At 44.3% G+C, this 15,160-nt stretch overlaps 1 protein-coding gene across 5 annotated transcripts in view; it reads right to left on the bottom strand.

The window, feature by feature from the left end:
- Positions 1-1,541: 1,541 nt before the first annotated feature.
- The window catches only part of nup188 (nucleoporin 188), a 192,141-nt gene continuing 178,522 nt past the window's right edge, over positions 1,542-15,160 (bottom strand). For all 5 annotated transcript variants that reach the window (XM_087143590.1, XM_087143591.1, XM_087143589.1 and 2 more), the window contains 10 exons: positions 14,182-14,250; positions 12,946-13,056; positions 9,631-9,774; positions 8,971-9,186; positions 7,846-7,991; positions 7,078-7,156; positions 6,437-6,568; positions 5,420-5,520; positions 3,989-4,118; positions 1,542-2,984 (listed from right to left, as the gene is read on the bottom strand). In XM_087143590.1, coding sequence (XP_086999716.1) covers positions 2,769-2,984; positions 3,989-4,118; positions 5,420-5,520; positions 6,437-6,568; positions 7,078-7,156; positions 7,846-7,991; positions 8,971-9,186; positions 9,631-9,774; positions 12,946-13,056; positions 14,182-14,250 — 1,344 coding nt within the window. In that variant the 3' untranslated portion in view covers positions 1,542-2,768. The remainder of the gene's footprint in view (positions 2,985-3,988; positions 4,119-5,419; positions 5,521-6,436; positions 6,569-7,077; positions 7,157-7,845; positions 7,992-8,970; positions 9,187-9,630; positions 9,775-12,945; positions 13,057-14,181; positions 14,251-15,160) is intronic.

The following is a 15,160-nucleotide window of genomic DNA, read 5'->3' on the forward strand; positions in this document are numbered from 1 at the left end:
GCAGTGGTGTAGCCGGGGTGGGGCACAAATTCCCGGTGCCCCAGGTGGCCCCCCACTGAAAAAACACAGGAATGGATATTGAACAAGGCTAACAAAAACGTGCCCCCATATAACACATCACTGAAAGCTGGTGCCCCCCCTATAAGATGCTGATGCCCCTTTGTGCCCCCACGTACCACTAAAATCCTTGCCATGCCACTGCTTGCCCATGGGAATCTAGTTACACTCAAACTGTAGCATCTTTTCCCACTAGTGATTGAACTTGCGACTGAGGTATGTGCTTAACCCTCAACTGGACCTCCAAAGTGCCCTCCCCGGAGGAAAAGAAATGGGAATTTGATTCAGTCCACTGTTGTTCCAGGATGCAGTACAATGCTAGTGATGACACAGCAAGGAAAGTTCAGGAGTCACCCCCCCCTCCCGAGAAAGCACTAAAACCAATACATGATCATGACATTAACAACTGGCAGGGGCAACAGTGGCCTGTTGGGGGGGGGGGCTATCTTCTTGGGCTATTGGATCATCCCCAACACTTATGTGTGGTAAGGTAAAAAAGGCAGATTTTGAGGTGTTTCTCAAACTTCTCTACCATGAAAGAGAAATTTCAAAAGCTTCGAAATAAGCTGGTGTACAACATAAGGGGTGTAAATATTCACGAGGCCGGTTCATACTTCATGTGCAAGGAAACACTTCCAACCAAATATTTACGCTGTAAATTCACAAAAGTTGAACACATTTCAACTGGAGTGAAATTTCGCTGCAAATCTCTTGTGATGTCAAATTCACTTCACAGTCGCCTGTAGTATGAATATTAGATGGACATCTGTATCATGATTAGCGCCCTCTAGTGTCATGTGGTGTCCAACAATTTCCCCTTCATGCTTTTCTAGTTTACTTAGCCAAATTTTTGATTTAAGTTTTTGCACGCCTCCTAATCCCAGGAAAAGATTTGTGCCTCTGATGATCTGAAATGTGACAATGACAAACAAAGCTCCTTAGTGTCAACTGATGTCAAGAACTTCCTCCAACCCAGCTCATTTTCAAATTTCCCATGGTTGGTTGAAACAAATCTTGCCACACTATATATCTAAATCACCTACTTGCAGCTGTGAGTACAACACACATGTAATATGACATTGTGGATGCAGCTACAAGCCAATGGCTTTCCATAGGTGCTCCTGTTGTTCCCAGCCCAAGTTGTAACTTTTGGACACAGCTTCAGATGGTATAGGCCCCAAGCAAAAATGAAAGAGGGCGCTTTGTCATTAATATTGGCTGGCCCCGTTGGCTGAATTTTCGATGTGCTGGTTGATGTGACCAGTGGGTAGTCCGTTTCCAGTGCCTTGGCTATTGCTCTTAATCCATAACAATGGAGGCAGGAACCTGGTAGTTGGCCTAACATAGATTTATTTTCTTTGCTAAACAACTTTGCTAAACTTGTTACGCCGTGCGCCTGGTCTTCAAAGGCTTTCGTGGGGTATACAGGACTAGAAATCACAACATGAAATGTTAAGAATTCAATGCAACAGTACAAAATCAACTCAAATCGGTCGATCAAAATTTATTCACTTCAAATTCAGTACAAACTGTAATTATGCACGACAATATTGTAATCAATTTTGCCTCAATGACATGAAACATTTGTTCCAAAAACATCAAATCTGAATTAAATCCCTATATTGGAGCAGGAGAGAAAAAGGAAAACATTTTCTCACCTCACTTAAACCCAAAATGTGTCCCCTTTTTGGGGGAGGGGGAAAAGCATGGCCCCCAGTGATCCCTCCCCTTGCAGCCATGAATATTTCTGTCAATGAATAAATACCAAAATTCAAACTTTAAGTGACAAAAAAAAGTCAAAACCAAAACAAGTGTCTTCAGTTTGGTCTAGTGGCAATGTGTCACATTTCCATCCTCCAGGTATCTAATTTCTACCCCTGCTTTCTGTAAATACTCTTACAATGTTCTATTTGATATACATTTGTCTAAAAGGCACCTTGTTTGATTCTAGCAACAGCTGATGGTTCCAAGGTATTTCTGTTCAGGGGGGGGGCATTCTATATGAATTCTTTGAGCACCCACAAAGGCTCAAAGTGCCCATAGTCCCAAGCACCATTTGACGTGGAATGCCATGTTCATGATTATTCATTGTTTGGGCTTCCACTAAGGCCAAAGAGCACCAACAGCTCCAAGCACCATTTGCCATTAGAGGCAAAGCAGCAATCAATGATGATGGAAAGGAGTCAATTCAGAGGTGTTTGGTTATTTATTTGAAAGAAAATTGACTTATTTTGGTCGCTTTCCTTTCTTTCACTGTTCCTGTTCCCCGCCCCTTGCCTTTTTAAATTTTTTTCTCCCACGGGAGGGAGAGGGGGAAGCACTTCCAAGTAGTCATGTGAGTGACCATCACAGAGCCGTATAGACATGAGACCATGTATGATGTGGTGTGTTTGACTCCATTTTGTTTCCAAAATGATAAATTGTAATGCATAGGGTTGCACTAATTGATTGCACTAAATGACAGTGATTCGAAATGACATGAAAAACAACAGTTAAAAGTTGGAAGATTGTTTCATGCCTAAGTATGCAGGAGAACTTAGGAACCAAAATGGCGTCAAATCTGACGAGGTGGCAACCCCCTCTCTCTTTGGAAGCAAAATGATTTCTGATCTGAGGAAGATGGAACTCGCTGTTCAGAGCCAAAATGGCTTCTAATCTGGGGATGCTGCAACTCTCAACGGCTCTGCTGGGCTATCATAGTGAAGTGCCCTCTACCGCAGGATCTGCTGCATGAAGTATTGCACCACGCGGAAGAAGGCTTGCTCGGGGGCCTCCGAGAACAGGGTGTGGCTGGCCGACTTGGAGAGGATGGAGGCAGAAGGGGTGCGGAGAAGGCCGGATGAGGAGGAGGAGGGACTGGCCGAGCTGGGAGAGGAGGGCCCACCCCCTCGACGGAAGTACCGCTGGAGACTCTGCAGGAAGGTGGCCTGGAGGAAGTGATGACAATCAGTTTGAATGCCAGCCCATTTTCAATTTCCCGCAATGTTAAGCACGCAGATTCATCTTGTGCAGGGGAATAATGTCTACGCATGTTATTGTCAAAGCCAGGTGAAAATGTTTCACAAGAAAGGGGCCACGTGCTGGGCAATCTCGTGCCCCCCACAGCAGACAATGACAATGGATTGAGTTAGATCGGGTTAATATTCTGGTGATTATATTCGTGAAAGTTAGCCTGAGGTTTGACTCATTACTAGTCTCTTTAAAACTGCTGGGGTCTCACGCAGATTAAGCCGTCACTGAATGGCTTTCCTGGTTGGAATCTCAAAAGTCACTTGGAGTTGAAGCAAATGTTTAATAACTTTCTGAAAAAGTGAATTTGTAGTACAAACCCTTATACACTGAGTGACAGTAACCTTTATATCTTAATCGTCCACATGACACGTACACTGCAGCGCATGACACCTGTAGAGACTGTGTAAATTACATCATGATTTGTGGAGCAAGTCCCTGACTTCCACACTGGGTATCTTTTAAGGAAATGACCAATATTTTGAGCACCTCATGCAATGAAATGTGCCACGCCTGGACTTATGCCATTGCAGCAAGTCCTATGGTAACAGGGTCCGATCAAAAGATGACAAAGTACCACTTGATCACAGAGTTTCCATGAAATCAGCCAACGCTGCAGTAGACAGGCATTTGGATAGCAATTGTACACTGTGAACTAGACAGCGGGGCTCATTTTTACAAACACTAGCTGTGAATTCTTTATCAAATGGCATAATGATCAGCACTTGTGCCACTTTACAGATGTTGTTCTTATTCTGATCTAGGACTGGGTGCTGGCTTCACATTTCTCTCATACTTGTTGCCATTTATAAAGGTATGACGGCTTGCCTACTATGTAAATACCATACACGGACTGTGGTCTTTGCCAACAATAATGCCTACATCAATGAGGAGATGTACATGTACATCATCCGATACTCACTAATTCAGTTCCTAATTCCCGTTTGACTCTCTGTCTATCTCGGAGGGGCAGTGTGGGATCCTTGAGGCATCGTAACCCTTGCACCATGAGCAGCTCAACAGAGGTCTCCAGTAAAAACATGATCATGGGTCTGCAAATAGTACAATTAGACAAATCATCGTCAAGAGCATACATTTTCAACCCTGATGCATACGAATAAGGACTGTCCAGAGGAGTGTATTTGGCCCATAACTGAAATAAACCGTGGCTCCAAGCGATGCTTCCAAAACAGGACTGCAGCCAAAATTCTTGCAACCTAAAGCCTGCTTGCCATGTCAATAAAATTAGTGCTGCAGCCAAACTGCTGAACCAAACCAAAAATAAACAAACATGGCACCTTCGAACTGAACCGAACCAACTGGTCAGTTCGGATGTTCGGCTTTAATATGGCATGGCATTCATAGCACATGGAATGATTGCCCCAAAACTTATACTGCAGTTATACTGCACCGGTCGGTGAAACATGGTCGGAAAAGGGTACATCTCTGACGGTAACCTCTATGGAACTCCTAAATAAAGTTTGCGGAAACAGTTCAGAAAAAAATGTGTTCTAATTGAAGTTGCTCGTGGATGGGGATAGACATGATCGAGGAAATTCATTGCTTAACATTATTAATGTATTTTATACATGGAAGTACCACGGCACATTCGTAGCATGCTCTCTGTTGTATCCATGTGCACTTAGCAATGTACATGTACCTACGCACATGTGTATACATGTCCGAACCCAAAGTTCAGAAAAAAATTTCCAAACCGTATCCGAATCGAACTCAAACCAAACCTTGACAATTAGTTGCAGCACTAAATAAAATGAGACATAGACAGCATTGGCAAACAGTCCCCAGTGATACGCAATCATAAGGAAACTCCCTATGACGGCTGAGGCTAGGACAGACACAGTCAGTCGGCAAAGTTGGATCCCTTTCAACTCTGCATTGAGTTACCTGAATTGGCTTGTACAACCAAGCGTGCAGGCAAGAATTCTACAATGTGCCTCTCGCTTGTGTGCTACGTACATAGCCCATTTTATTCATATGACTAAGAAAATAAACTTCAATTATCCACCAAAAAACAAGTCCCAGTTTACCTTGGACAAAAATTGCCTGATCACCTTAAAGAGACATTTTGAACAAGATACTTTGAAGTTTAGGATGTTCCACGGTCTTGTAAACTGACGTCATACTCTCTCTTTCATCTAGGTCCCCGGTACACAAGTGGAGATCATAAATTCTAGCATCAATTGGTCACATGTGCTCAGCGCGTCCAGTGCCAAATGGGCATGCGGTGCATTCTCATCTCAGGACCATCATTACTATGTCAAAGATGCCATCTCTTAATGTAGCACAGTGCAAATGACCACCTACTTCAACACCAAAAATGACTTGCACTGACCTATCCATGTATCTGTGCTGTACGGGGGCAGATGGCCCAGCTACGGCCACAATGGTGGGCGGAGTCTCATCAGGAGAGAGAGAAGTCTTGCTGCTGTCCAACTGATGAAGCAAAGTAAAGAATAAATAAACAACAACGAAAGTGACGGGTAAAAGAGGAACTCTTATGCCAAAACTGCAGAGAATATCTCTGTCCTGATGTTGTAGAGAGTGCCTCTGTTCTTACACTGGACAGAAAATCACTGTAACTTTACTGTACAGAATACCTCTGCACTTATACTGGGTAGAACATCTCCAGAATACTCCTGTGCTTATATTGATTGGAATATCTCTATACTTATACTGGGTAGAACATCTCCAGAATACTCCTGTACTTATATTAATTGGAATATCACTATACCGATACTACTCAGAATACCTTGCACTTACATTGGACATTATCTCTGTCCTGATACTTTGCATAGAAAACCTAGAGCTACAGTCTACTAGACAGAATATCTCTTATACTTTATAGAACATCCCTGTACCTACATGTATACTGTATACATTGCGTGTATACTTATGCTGGACAGACATTGACTTGCTACACGAACTGAAGATAGCATATGTCACGCACACTATAAAGCTAACCTGATTTCTTATCCTAATTTTTTCCTCAATTGCTCCCCAGTGACAAATATGAGTTGTTCTGTGAGATTGAGTCACAAGTCACCAGATCCACTTTTGAGTTATAGGCCTTTTAAAGAGTCTCGTATTGTGGAAATTAGTATGACCCTCAATTTTTTTCAACCCCAACAATGTCCACTTTCATCAGGATACCAAAATGAGTGATACATCAAAGGGCTTCACTTGCTCTTTCCAATGCAAACTGAAACAACATTACTGAAAAAAAAAATGGCCTTATGAAACATTTTGACAGAACAGGTCACAAATACCAGGGTAATAAAGGTCATGACATGAATTAAGTCAGTGTCAATGAACAGATCCCCGACTCAACATCAGGAACTTCATGCTATACCTTACTGAGGAGTTGAACGCATGTATTGATGCAGGAAATGAGCATTCCAAAGGATGGTTGGACATCTGTCTCTAGAGCCGGTGTGCTGAAACCAAGACCTAGTAACATCGGATACTCCAAGATATCAACACTCTGTAGATTAAATACAAATGAAACAGGTGTAACACTGAATACAACAATAAGTATACTTTCTTTGTAATATGTTATAATCACGTAACACTGTGGGTTCATCTGCATGGGAAACCCATCTAAAGTCACCCATACAGAGAGAAATAGTCCTAAAATCAAACTTTTGTTGAATGTTTGTTTGCATTAATGACAGAATGCCATAATTTGAGTCCTCTTGTCATGTGAATAAAACCCAAGTGTCCAAATCCCTTGGCTGCGGCTTGAAATTACACGACTCTATGTAAAGCGGCTGCATCCACAACCATAGGCTCCTATGTAATTACAAGCAGCAGCCAAGTGATTCGGACACAGCCTAAGTAACTGATATTATCCTTCCCTGTTGCTAGCTCCACACTGATCTTTTTAGAATCACACTGCAGCTTCTGCAAGCGTCCAATATTTACAAAGAACTTTTGGGTAGCAGTTGTTCAGATGTGCTTTGTACAGTTACAGATGGCAGAATTCTGGCTCACTGGGTTCAGGAGAATGGTTAGCAGATCAGGGCTGAAATGTCTCAGGGCAGCCAAGCCATGGCCGAGAATCACCAGCAATCTGTCGTCAAGAGCGCAAAAACAATCAAATGAAAAAAATATGACTATTGAGAATAACAAGTCCTATCATCGTGATGACTTTTGGTGCCCTTTTCAGAGGCCTGGGGGAATTCTACAAGCAGGAAGATCGTTCCAAGTGCAGAACCTTTTTGGTTGGCTAAAAGTGCAGCTGTGAAGTTAAAAAGGGGGTGTATTGTTGGAGTTTGAAAGAGACGAGTTGTCATGAAACATTTGGTCGAGAATTCTGAGAAGAAAAAGTTGCCTACTTTGCTGGCCTTCGGCTATGAGGCCATACACATCATACTGAGGCTTTCTCAAACTTAAAGTTTTTTCATCTTGCTTCCATTTGGTCACTAGCCTGAGAACCATCTGTACGCCTTTGATGCCAACAATTCCCAATCCTCATTTCGGTACAATTCTTCCAACGCGTCAGGGGTTAAGACTGATGTTCAGGTTAATCAAAAAAGATTACCATCTCTGGCTTTCTATTACAGTTAACATCTGTGTGGCATAACGCCGACTCACATTGAGGTGGTCTCTACAAAGGCGAAAACCTGAAAACAGGTGCAGCCAAAAGACGGGGACCAAACCAGGGTTTGCAAAATGGTCCAGGGTCTCACGGGACAGGTAACACAGAACACCCCCTTGATACTGCTCCCTGCACCGATCCCCTGCGGGAACCAAACCTACCTAGCCTGGATGTGCTGCACCTCTGGGCTGAGTTTGCCCTCTGTCAGGTCCGTCATGGATGTCTGCTGTCGTAGCCTCACCGGGGTGCCGTTCATGGTCAGCACCATCCGCTGCTGCTTGTTCAAGTCTGCGTGCTTGGCGCTCCTCTGCCAGAATAAAAAAAAAACAGAAATAAATTCTCATGAAGATACCAGACTGGTCTCAAGCCTGTTACCTTGCACTTCACCTCAGTTAAAACTCAACTAACCTGAACATTTCTTCATTGGTTTCTTTCCCAAGAGCTCCTACGGAAAAGGTTTATAATTGACAGGGTTTTACCCTCTGGTTAAATAAAAATAAAATAAGTCAGATACTGCAATAGCCTTGACCTGATCAGAAGTTACCTGCTGCAAAAGTTCACGGGCCGAGTCCCTGAACCTCACTGGACCTCACCCGATTTCCTCACATCTCACTACAGTAAAACACACCAGCAGAGAACTACAGGATCCTACAGCTGTGCTACTAAATCATCACCTCCCGCTAAAGTGCAAAACTTCACTTAACCTTGAGTCTGTTCCCTCCTGACTCATCACTGCATGATGCTGCGGCAGCTATGGTGTGATCAGCAGCACAACTGTGGTGTGCGATATCAGCTTTGGTAGGATCGCACAACCTCACTGAACATTGAGCTTGTTATCTCGATTTGATCAGAAACACAACTGTGGCGCACTGAAATTCAAACCGCTTACCTGACAACTCTCCTCTGTCAGAAACAGTAACACGGTGAATTGATCAGTAATGCCATACAGCTATGGCACAACAACATTACACAAAACAGCAGCATCCTTGAACCTCACTGAAGCTCAAGTTGGTCACCTGACAACTCACCTGTCAGACCCCGCAGCAGTGTTTGCCTAATTAGCAGCACCATTCAGCTGCGACACAGGGACACTTAGCCCCTGTTCAGCAATCAGAACCTCACTGGACCACAAGCCCGATAGCCTCACAACTCACTTCAGACACTGCAGCAGCTAAAGCCGGATCAGCAGTGCCGCGTAGCTATGGAGCAGTGACATTCCAAAAAAAACCAAAAAGCACCAATCCAGAACTTCACTGGACGTCCAGCCTGTTCACCTCGTCACTCACCTCAGTCAGATACTGCAGCAGCTTTGGCCTGATCAGCAGTGCCATGCAGCTGTGGCACAGCGATGTCACCCCCAGCAGCAGCACCTGGACCTCGCCAGTCCTCAGCCGACTTCCTAGGTCCTTGGCAAAGAGGGAGAGCTGGTAGATGAAGGCACTGGTTGTCTCAGCCTCCATCAGACAGGCTCGGCTCTGGTTGTATCGCACAGCATCCAGGCACTGACCCAAGGGGAAGGGAAATTCTCAATGTTCAGACATGAAATTTATATTAAAAAAAATCCTTTTTGAAATATTAAACTGCTGGAAAGTGCTTAATAATTATAATTTGATTGACCTAAAATATACATTGAAACTAGTGTCTGAAAACCAACTGATATTCAGACTCTCATGGGAAAAATCTTAAACTCAGTGTTATAGCAATCCTCGTTTAAACCCTTTTTTACTTACATATGACTTAACTTGTTTTCTTTTTTACTGTATTCTTAAAGTCTCCATTAGTTAGAGGCTGGGTCTCTGTTTGTGTACCATTTTTAAATGCGGGGTTTTCTTATTGTGCATATTCAACGAAGACAATGCAATATTAGAAACAAACACACAAGAACACAGAACAAGACGGTGCTTGTCATGCTCATGCAATAACCCGAGCAGCAACTTGAAACAAACCTGCATCATGCGTTCCCGATGAACTCCAAAGAAGTCCAAGGCATCTGATAGGAAACTGTGCTGCAAAGTCCCCAGCATCACCGTCACCACGGAGATAGAATGGCGATAAATGGACAGCCAGGTGAGTGTATCTGCCTTCTCCGTCTGTATACAGAGAACAAAGGAACATGCATTCAAAATAGTCTCTGTTACAGCATTTCAGGAAAACACAATTGCCAGATGAAGTCTCAAAATTCCAGGACAATTATTTGACCTATGTCCAGTTTGACATGTATGAAAAGTCACTAGAGGTCTTTGGAGATGCGACGAAATATAACAGACTGACCACTTTCGCTTTTGGACCAATCTAATTCCCCAAATTCTTCTAGATTTTAGGTATTTTTCCCCAAATTCCCTGACTTTTCCATGACTGGAAATAAAGGAAACTCAAGTTCCAGGTTTTCCCTGTTCCTAGGATGGCTGGAAACCCTGGGATATGGAAATGTTTGTTCCTTTCCAGCCTACCCCTATCCCCACAGTGGTTGGTCAAGAAGTTTCGCTAGACACAGCAACTGTTAAAGTGTGGTGTCTCTCAATGTAACAACACCCAACAGGTCAGCTTCCCCCCACGGCAAAACAACCTTGGAGTCCAAGCCTGCCAACCACCACAAGATCTACCAGTGGCAATGGAACTATCTCCCATTGTCCAAGAATTGATGGCTATATTCTTGCAAGTGGTTGCTCAATACAACAAGGGCCTGCAGATCTCTACAACTACCACATCTACGGGGAGCTCATCACAAGTCAAGTTAGGAGATTTGAACGCAGTTCCATCAGGTGTTCGAAACTTATCAACAACTTGACTTTCCTGAAACATTGCCGTGACTCCAACATCATCCTAAGGGGACTTTGCCTCAAGGATCCCATCAGAAACCACGGTCCAGCCACATACTCCAAGATTCCAACCGGTCTCTACTGTGACTCCAGATCTCAAGAACCAGATCCCAGCTAGCATCACTGGACAAGCAGATGAACAACTCTCGGCAGACTCTTCAAGATACGATCCAGCCAAGAGATTTCTCCAAGATTCAAGCCCTCACCCAGTCATCCAGCCTCCATGCCTACAAGACTTCCCGCCGCAAGCAGATCAAGAAATTTGCCAAGCTGTGCCCCAAACACCTTGTTCAGAATATATCTCCTTTTCCACCTCAACAAGGCCGGGCCACGCAACTTCGATCCCAGCAAGCATTCATCAAGAAGACAGTAGTGAACCTCACCCAGCGACAACTCACAGCATCAGGAACCAAGGTCCTGTCCTTGGGCATGAACTTTGCTGTCCCACCAAAAGCCATCCCGGTTGAGGACATCATCCAGTCTACAGAACCAGTGCTACAACACCTGAACAAGGCAGCAGCAGGGGAAGTCTGCATCCAGATCCATCAAGTAAGCCAAGCCGCCCAAGACCAACCTCTCAAGACAAGAATTCACAGCACCCAAGAACCTGCGTCAAGACGAGTCCATCGACATCCTGCCAGCAAACAAAGGTAATGCAACAGTAGTCATGGATAAGGCCGACTATGTCAGTAAGGTCACTGACATGCTCTCCACCCCTACTTACCGCCCCCTGCAGAAAGACCCCGCTCCGTCTGTTGAACTGAAGATCGCCAGCAAGTTATTGGCACTCCACCGCTCCGATGCAATCCCCTACCAGCTATACAGACAGCTCAGACCCTCCAGCTCCACCAGCCCCTGGTTCTTTGGTCAGCCGAAGATACACAAACCCGGTGCCCCACTCTGTCCCATTGTTGGCTCGAGAGGAGGCCCCACCTACATGTACAACACCACCAAGCACCTTATCACAATTCTCCAACCCTTGGTGGGTAAATCCCCACATCACGTGTCCAATGCTGATCAGTTTGTTCAGATGATCAAGCAACTGCAACTCAGCTATAATGACATCATGGTCAGCTTTGATGTTATTTTCCTCTTCACTAATGTCCCCACAGGCGAGGCATTCCTCTTTGCCAAAGAACGTCTACAGCAAGACCCCACTCTCTGTGAGTGCACAGCCCTATCTCCGGACCAAATCCATGACCTGTTGCTAACCTGCGTCTCGTTTAGCCAACTTCAGATGGAGGGACAAGTTCTTCCAACAGTCATCTGGGACCTCCATGGGATCTCCTCTATCCCCGGTCCTGGCTGACATGTTCATTGAAGTCTTTGAGAGTACCGCACTTGACACAGCAGATCACCGCCCAAGCACCTGGCTACGCTATGTGGATGACGCCTTTGTCATTTGGCCACATGGCCCCCAGCACCGGCAAGCGTTCCTGGATCACCTAAATGACCTGCATCCCAACATCAAGTTCACAATGGAACAGGAGGAGAGGAAATCCATTCCTTTCCTGGATGTCAAGGTCTCGTGCCACCCAGATGATTCCCTGGGGCATACCATCTACAGCGAACAGATGGTCCCCAAGACGCGTCAGGGAAGCTATCGAGATACACAAACTCGACACAGTACTCCAAGACGCTGGATTCCACATCAGCAGCATCTGGCACTCCATATTACCCTCCCAGACCAACGGGTCATCTATACCCACAGTCACTAGTTCCTCCTCCCACTAAACCCTATACGACACTGCCACGCATCAGTGAACGCACTCAGTAGCCTTTCGGGCCAGCAGATTCACCGTCAGCAAGCCTTTCTACTCCAGTGCACCCTTAGCATTCTCCCCAGCACTTATAACCAGCATCCTCAGAGCCAGGCTACCAGTCCCCCTCCTGAAGACAAACAGAGCATACTGTTCGGAACGTCGAGTGTTCACCATCGATTCTGCTCAGAACCACACACTCAAAAAAGAGATATTTTCTCCCTCATGGGGCAACCGCAAGCCTAACCTAATTTACCGCATCTTGTTGCACATGGCATGATAACAACATACCAATAGTTTGGTTGAGCAGAGAAAACCGAGTGGAGTGGGATTTGAACCTGGTATCTCTGAATTGCTACGCAGATTCCTCCCTACTGAGCATCCACACCCATGTTGGTGATCGCCCGGTCAGAAACAACGACCTTGAATTAACTGGAAGACCGCCAAAGTTGGGTCAGACAGCTCCATTAATAAACCACCGGAACAGCATTCCACAGGCAATCGGTTCCAATCCTGTTTCAGTTAATACTTTCTTGTTCAGTTTATTTAATCAAAGCCTGTTCTTTATAACAGAAACAAGAAGTTCCTTTTCAAAGGCTTTTTCAGCATTCCATTCACCAGCTTTCCTACAGCAGAAGCTAATAGATATAATACGCTTGCACAGAGAACACCAATTTCTCACCTTGGCTACCTTGCTCCAGGTCATTGCATCTTCCCCATTCTGTTGATGTAGTTGCAACAGTGGCAGGCATATCTGTTGTACCAGACCCGTGGTCTGCATGGATTCTGCAGCCTGCCAAGTACATCATGGTAAATTACACCACAAATGCTGTCAATTGTGATATCCCTAGACGCACTAGTTTTCACATATTCCATCTTTCCAATCCCTGAGTTAGGTTTGTGTAATGTTTGTCTATGTTACCCGCTTTCCTTGGTTCAAAAATCAGGACAGCTTTTTTTTTGTAGTTCAGCAGCCCAGTTCCAAAAATTCTGCACAATTGTTTAACACCACAAAATGTTTGAAATTGTTTGATCAAATTCATGCAGGGTGCGAGTCTGTAACTTGGACAACAAATAGACTAAGCTGAAATCATAATTGTCAAAAACTCAAGAGATCAAGGTTGATGCAAGCAAAATGCCCCTTGGTTTTCAGAATTCTGAAATACTTAGTCCCCCACTGAGCAAATATTCAGACTTGGTGCCCCATTCAGAATGTGAACCTATTCCTAACCAAGGTGACTGCAGCTGATTCAGAAACTCTTACGTGAGCATTATGGAACTGCATGAACACAGTCGTTGCCATATCTGTGACACTCCTCAAGGTTTGGTGATATTGGTGTTAATTACATGGTGCAGCAATGCTACAACTTCACAGCTGTGATCCTACATGAGCATATTAACCCATACTGTCCTCCAGGCCATCTATTTACATGCTTGATGCACATGCTCAATTGCTCTGGACAGTGCAGGAGAACTAGGGGTCTAGTTACACCTCCTTCACAAAATAGACCTCACTCCTGAGTTGGTCATTTTTGGAGCTTGTCCCTTGCGTCTTTGCTCTAAATTTTTTCCTGCTGAATGGGATGGTACAAGACTGTTTTAGGATTTTTTTGTGAGTTCCAAGCCTCCTTTTCAACTTTTCCTTAATCTGGCACAAAACACTAAAGCATGTTTTATCACAAATATCACATAATTCACCAGAATAGGCAGGTAAAACATTTTCACAGGATATATTTCATTTCTTCTTTCATTGATGCTTTCAAGTTCAAAATATGAAGAGATACTATCCCTTTCATTTCAATATGGCCGATTCATGAATAAGGTCCATATTTTGGCTGAGCAAGAAGATGCAAGTGCAAAATTCTATTCACGTTTGTGGCTAGCTTCAAATTATACTTGCTACAATGGTGTGTGTTACCTGTGGAATACTAGCCAAGTCCAGAAGCAGTAACAGCACAGCCTCAGAGTAGTGTAATCCCTGCCTGACCTGCAAATGTAAACAGCAGCGAGATTGGCTCTTCAAACCCTGGACCAAGAGAGGGCACAAGTTCCTCGCAACGGAAGCTTTTTTGGTGGGAACTGCACTTCGCTGGTTAACAGGTGACTGTGAAATGCACGCATTACAGCCACGTGCAAACCAACAAAATGAACACTCCCCACCAACCTGGCTCTGTTCAACCAATGAGGGGGTGATTCTGCTCAAGGCGGATTGCAGTTGAACACATAGCTGGATCAGCGGCAATCACTTTGCAACACAACACCAATATGCAACAGATCACTCAAAGGCAATGCGCAGCCTCAGGCTTTCCTGTTTTTTGTAAGCAATTCTATGACAATCCCAGGCCACTTTCATACAAATGCAGTTAGCAATGTAGACAAAACTCTCTGCTGGGCGTGGAGAGGTGCCCATTTTCCAGCAGGATTGAATGCAGTGTAGGCACAAGCGATTTGACTGACTGTTCAGATAAAGTATACTGTGTACAGGCCAAAACTGAAATAGTAATTGGATATTTTCTGTCAAGAATCATACTCACAGGCAGTTCTATTTGCCAACAGTAAGATAGCATACTTTTCAAGTAGGTGAAAGAATTTGACAATACGAAAGGCCACGTCACCAGAATATATGGCACATTTACCTTCAAAGGGCCAGGTTATTTTGTTGGCTGAACTGTCTTAAAATAAATGTTGCACTGGAATGGCACATCTGATTTTCACAGAATTGGTGTCAAGTGACTGCAAGTTCTCACTGAAAAAATTCCTTAAGGTTTGGCTTGTGGAAAAAATGAAAACGTGGGGGGGGGATGCCCCTAGCTCTTTTGGGGTTAAAGACAAAGAATCTCATTTCACTCACTTTACACGAGTGACATTAATGAAGGACAATTCTCAGCCAAACGTGC

The sequence above is a fragment of the Acanthaster planci genome, linkage group LG11 (assembly GCF_054643075.1).
Source record: "Acanthaster planci isolate LZ-2023a linkage group LG11, COTS_SCS, whole genome shotgun sequence".
Taxonomy (NCBI): domain Eukaryota; kingdom Metazoa; phylum Echinodermata; class Asteroidea; order Valvatida; family Acanthasteridae; genus Acanthaster; species Acanthaster planci.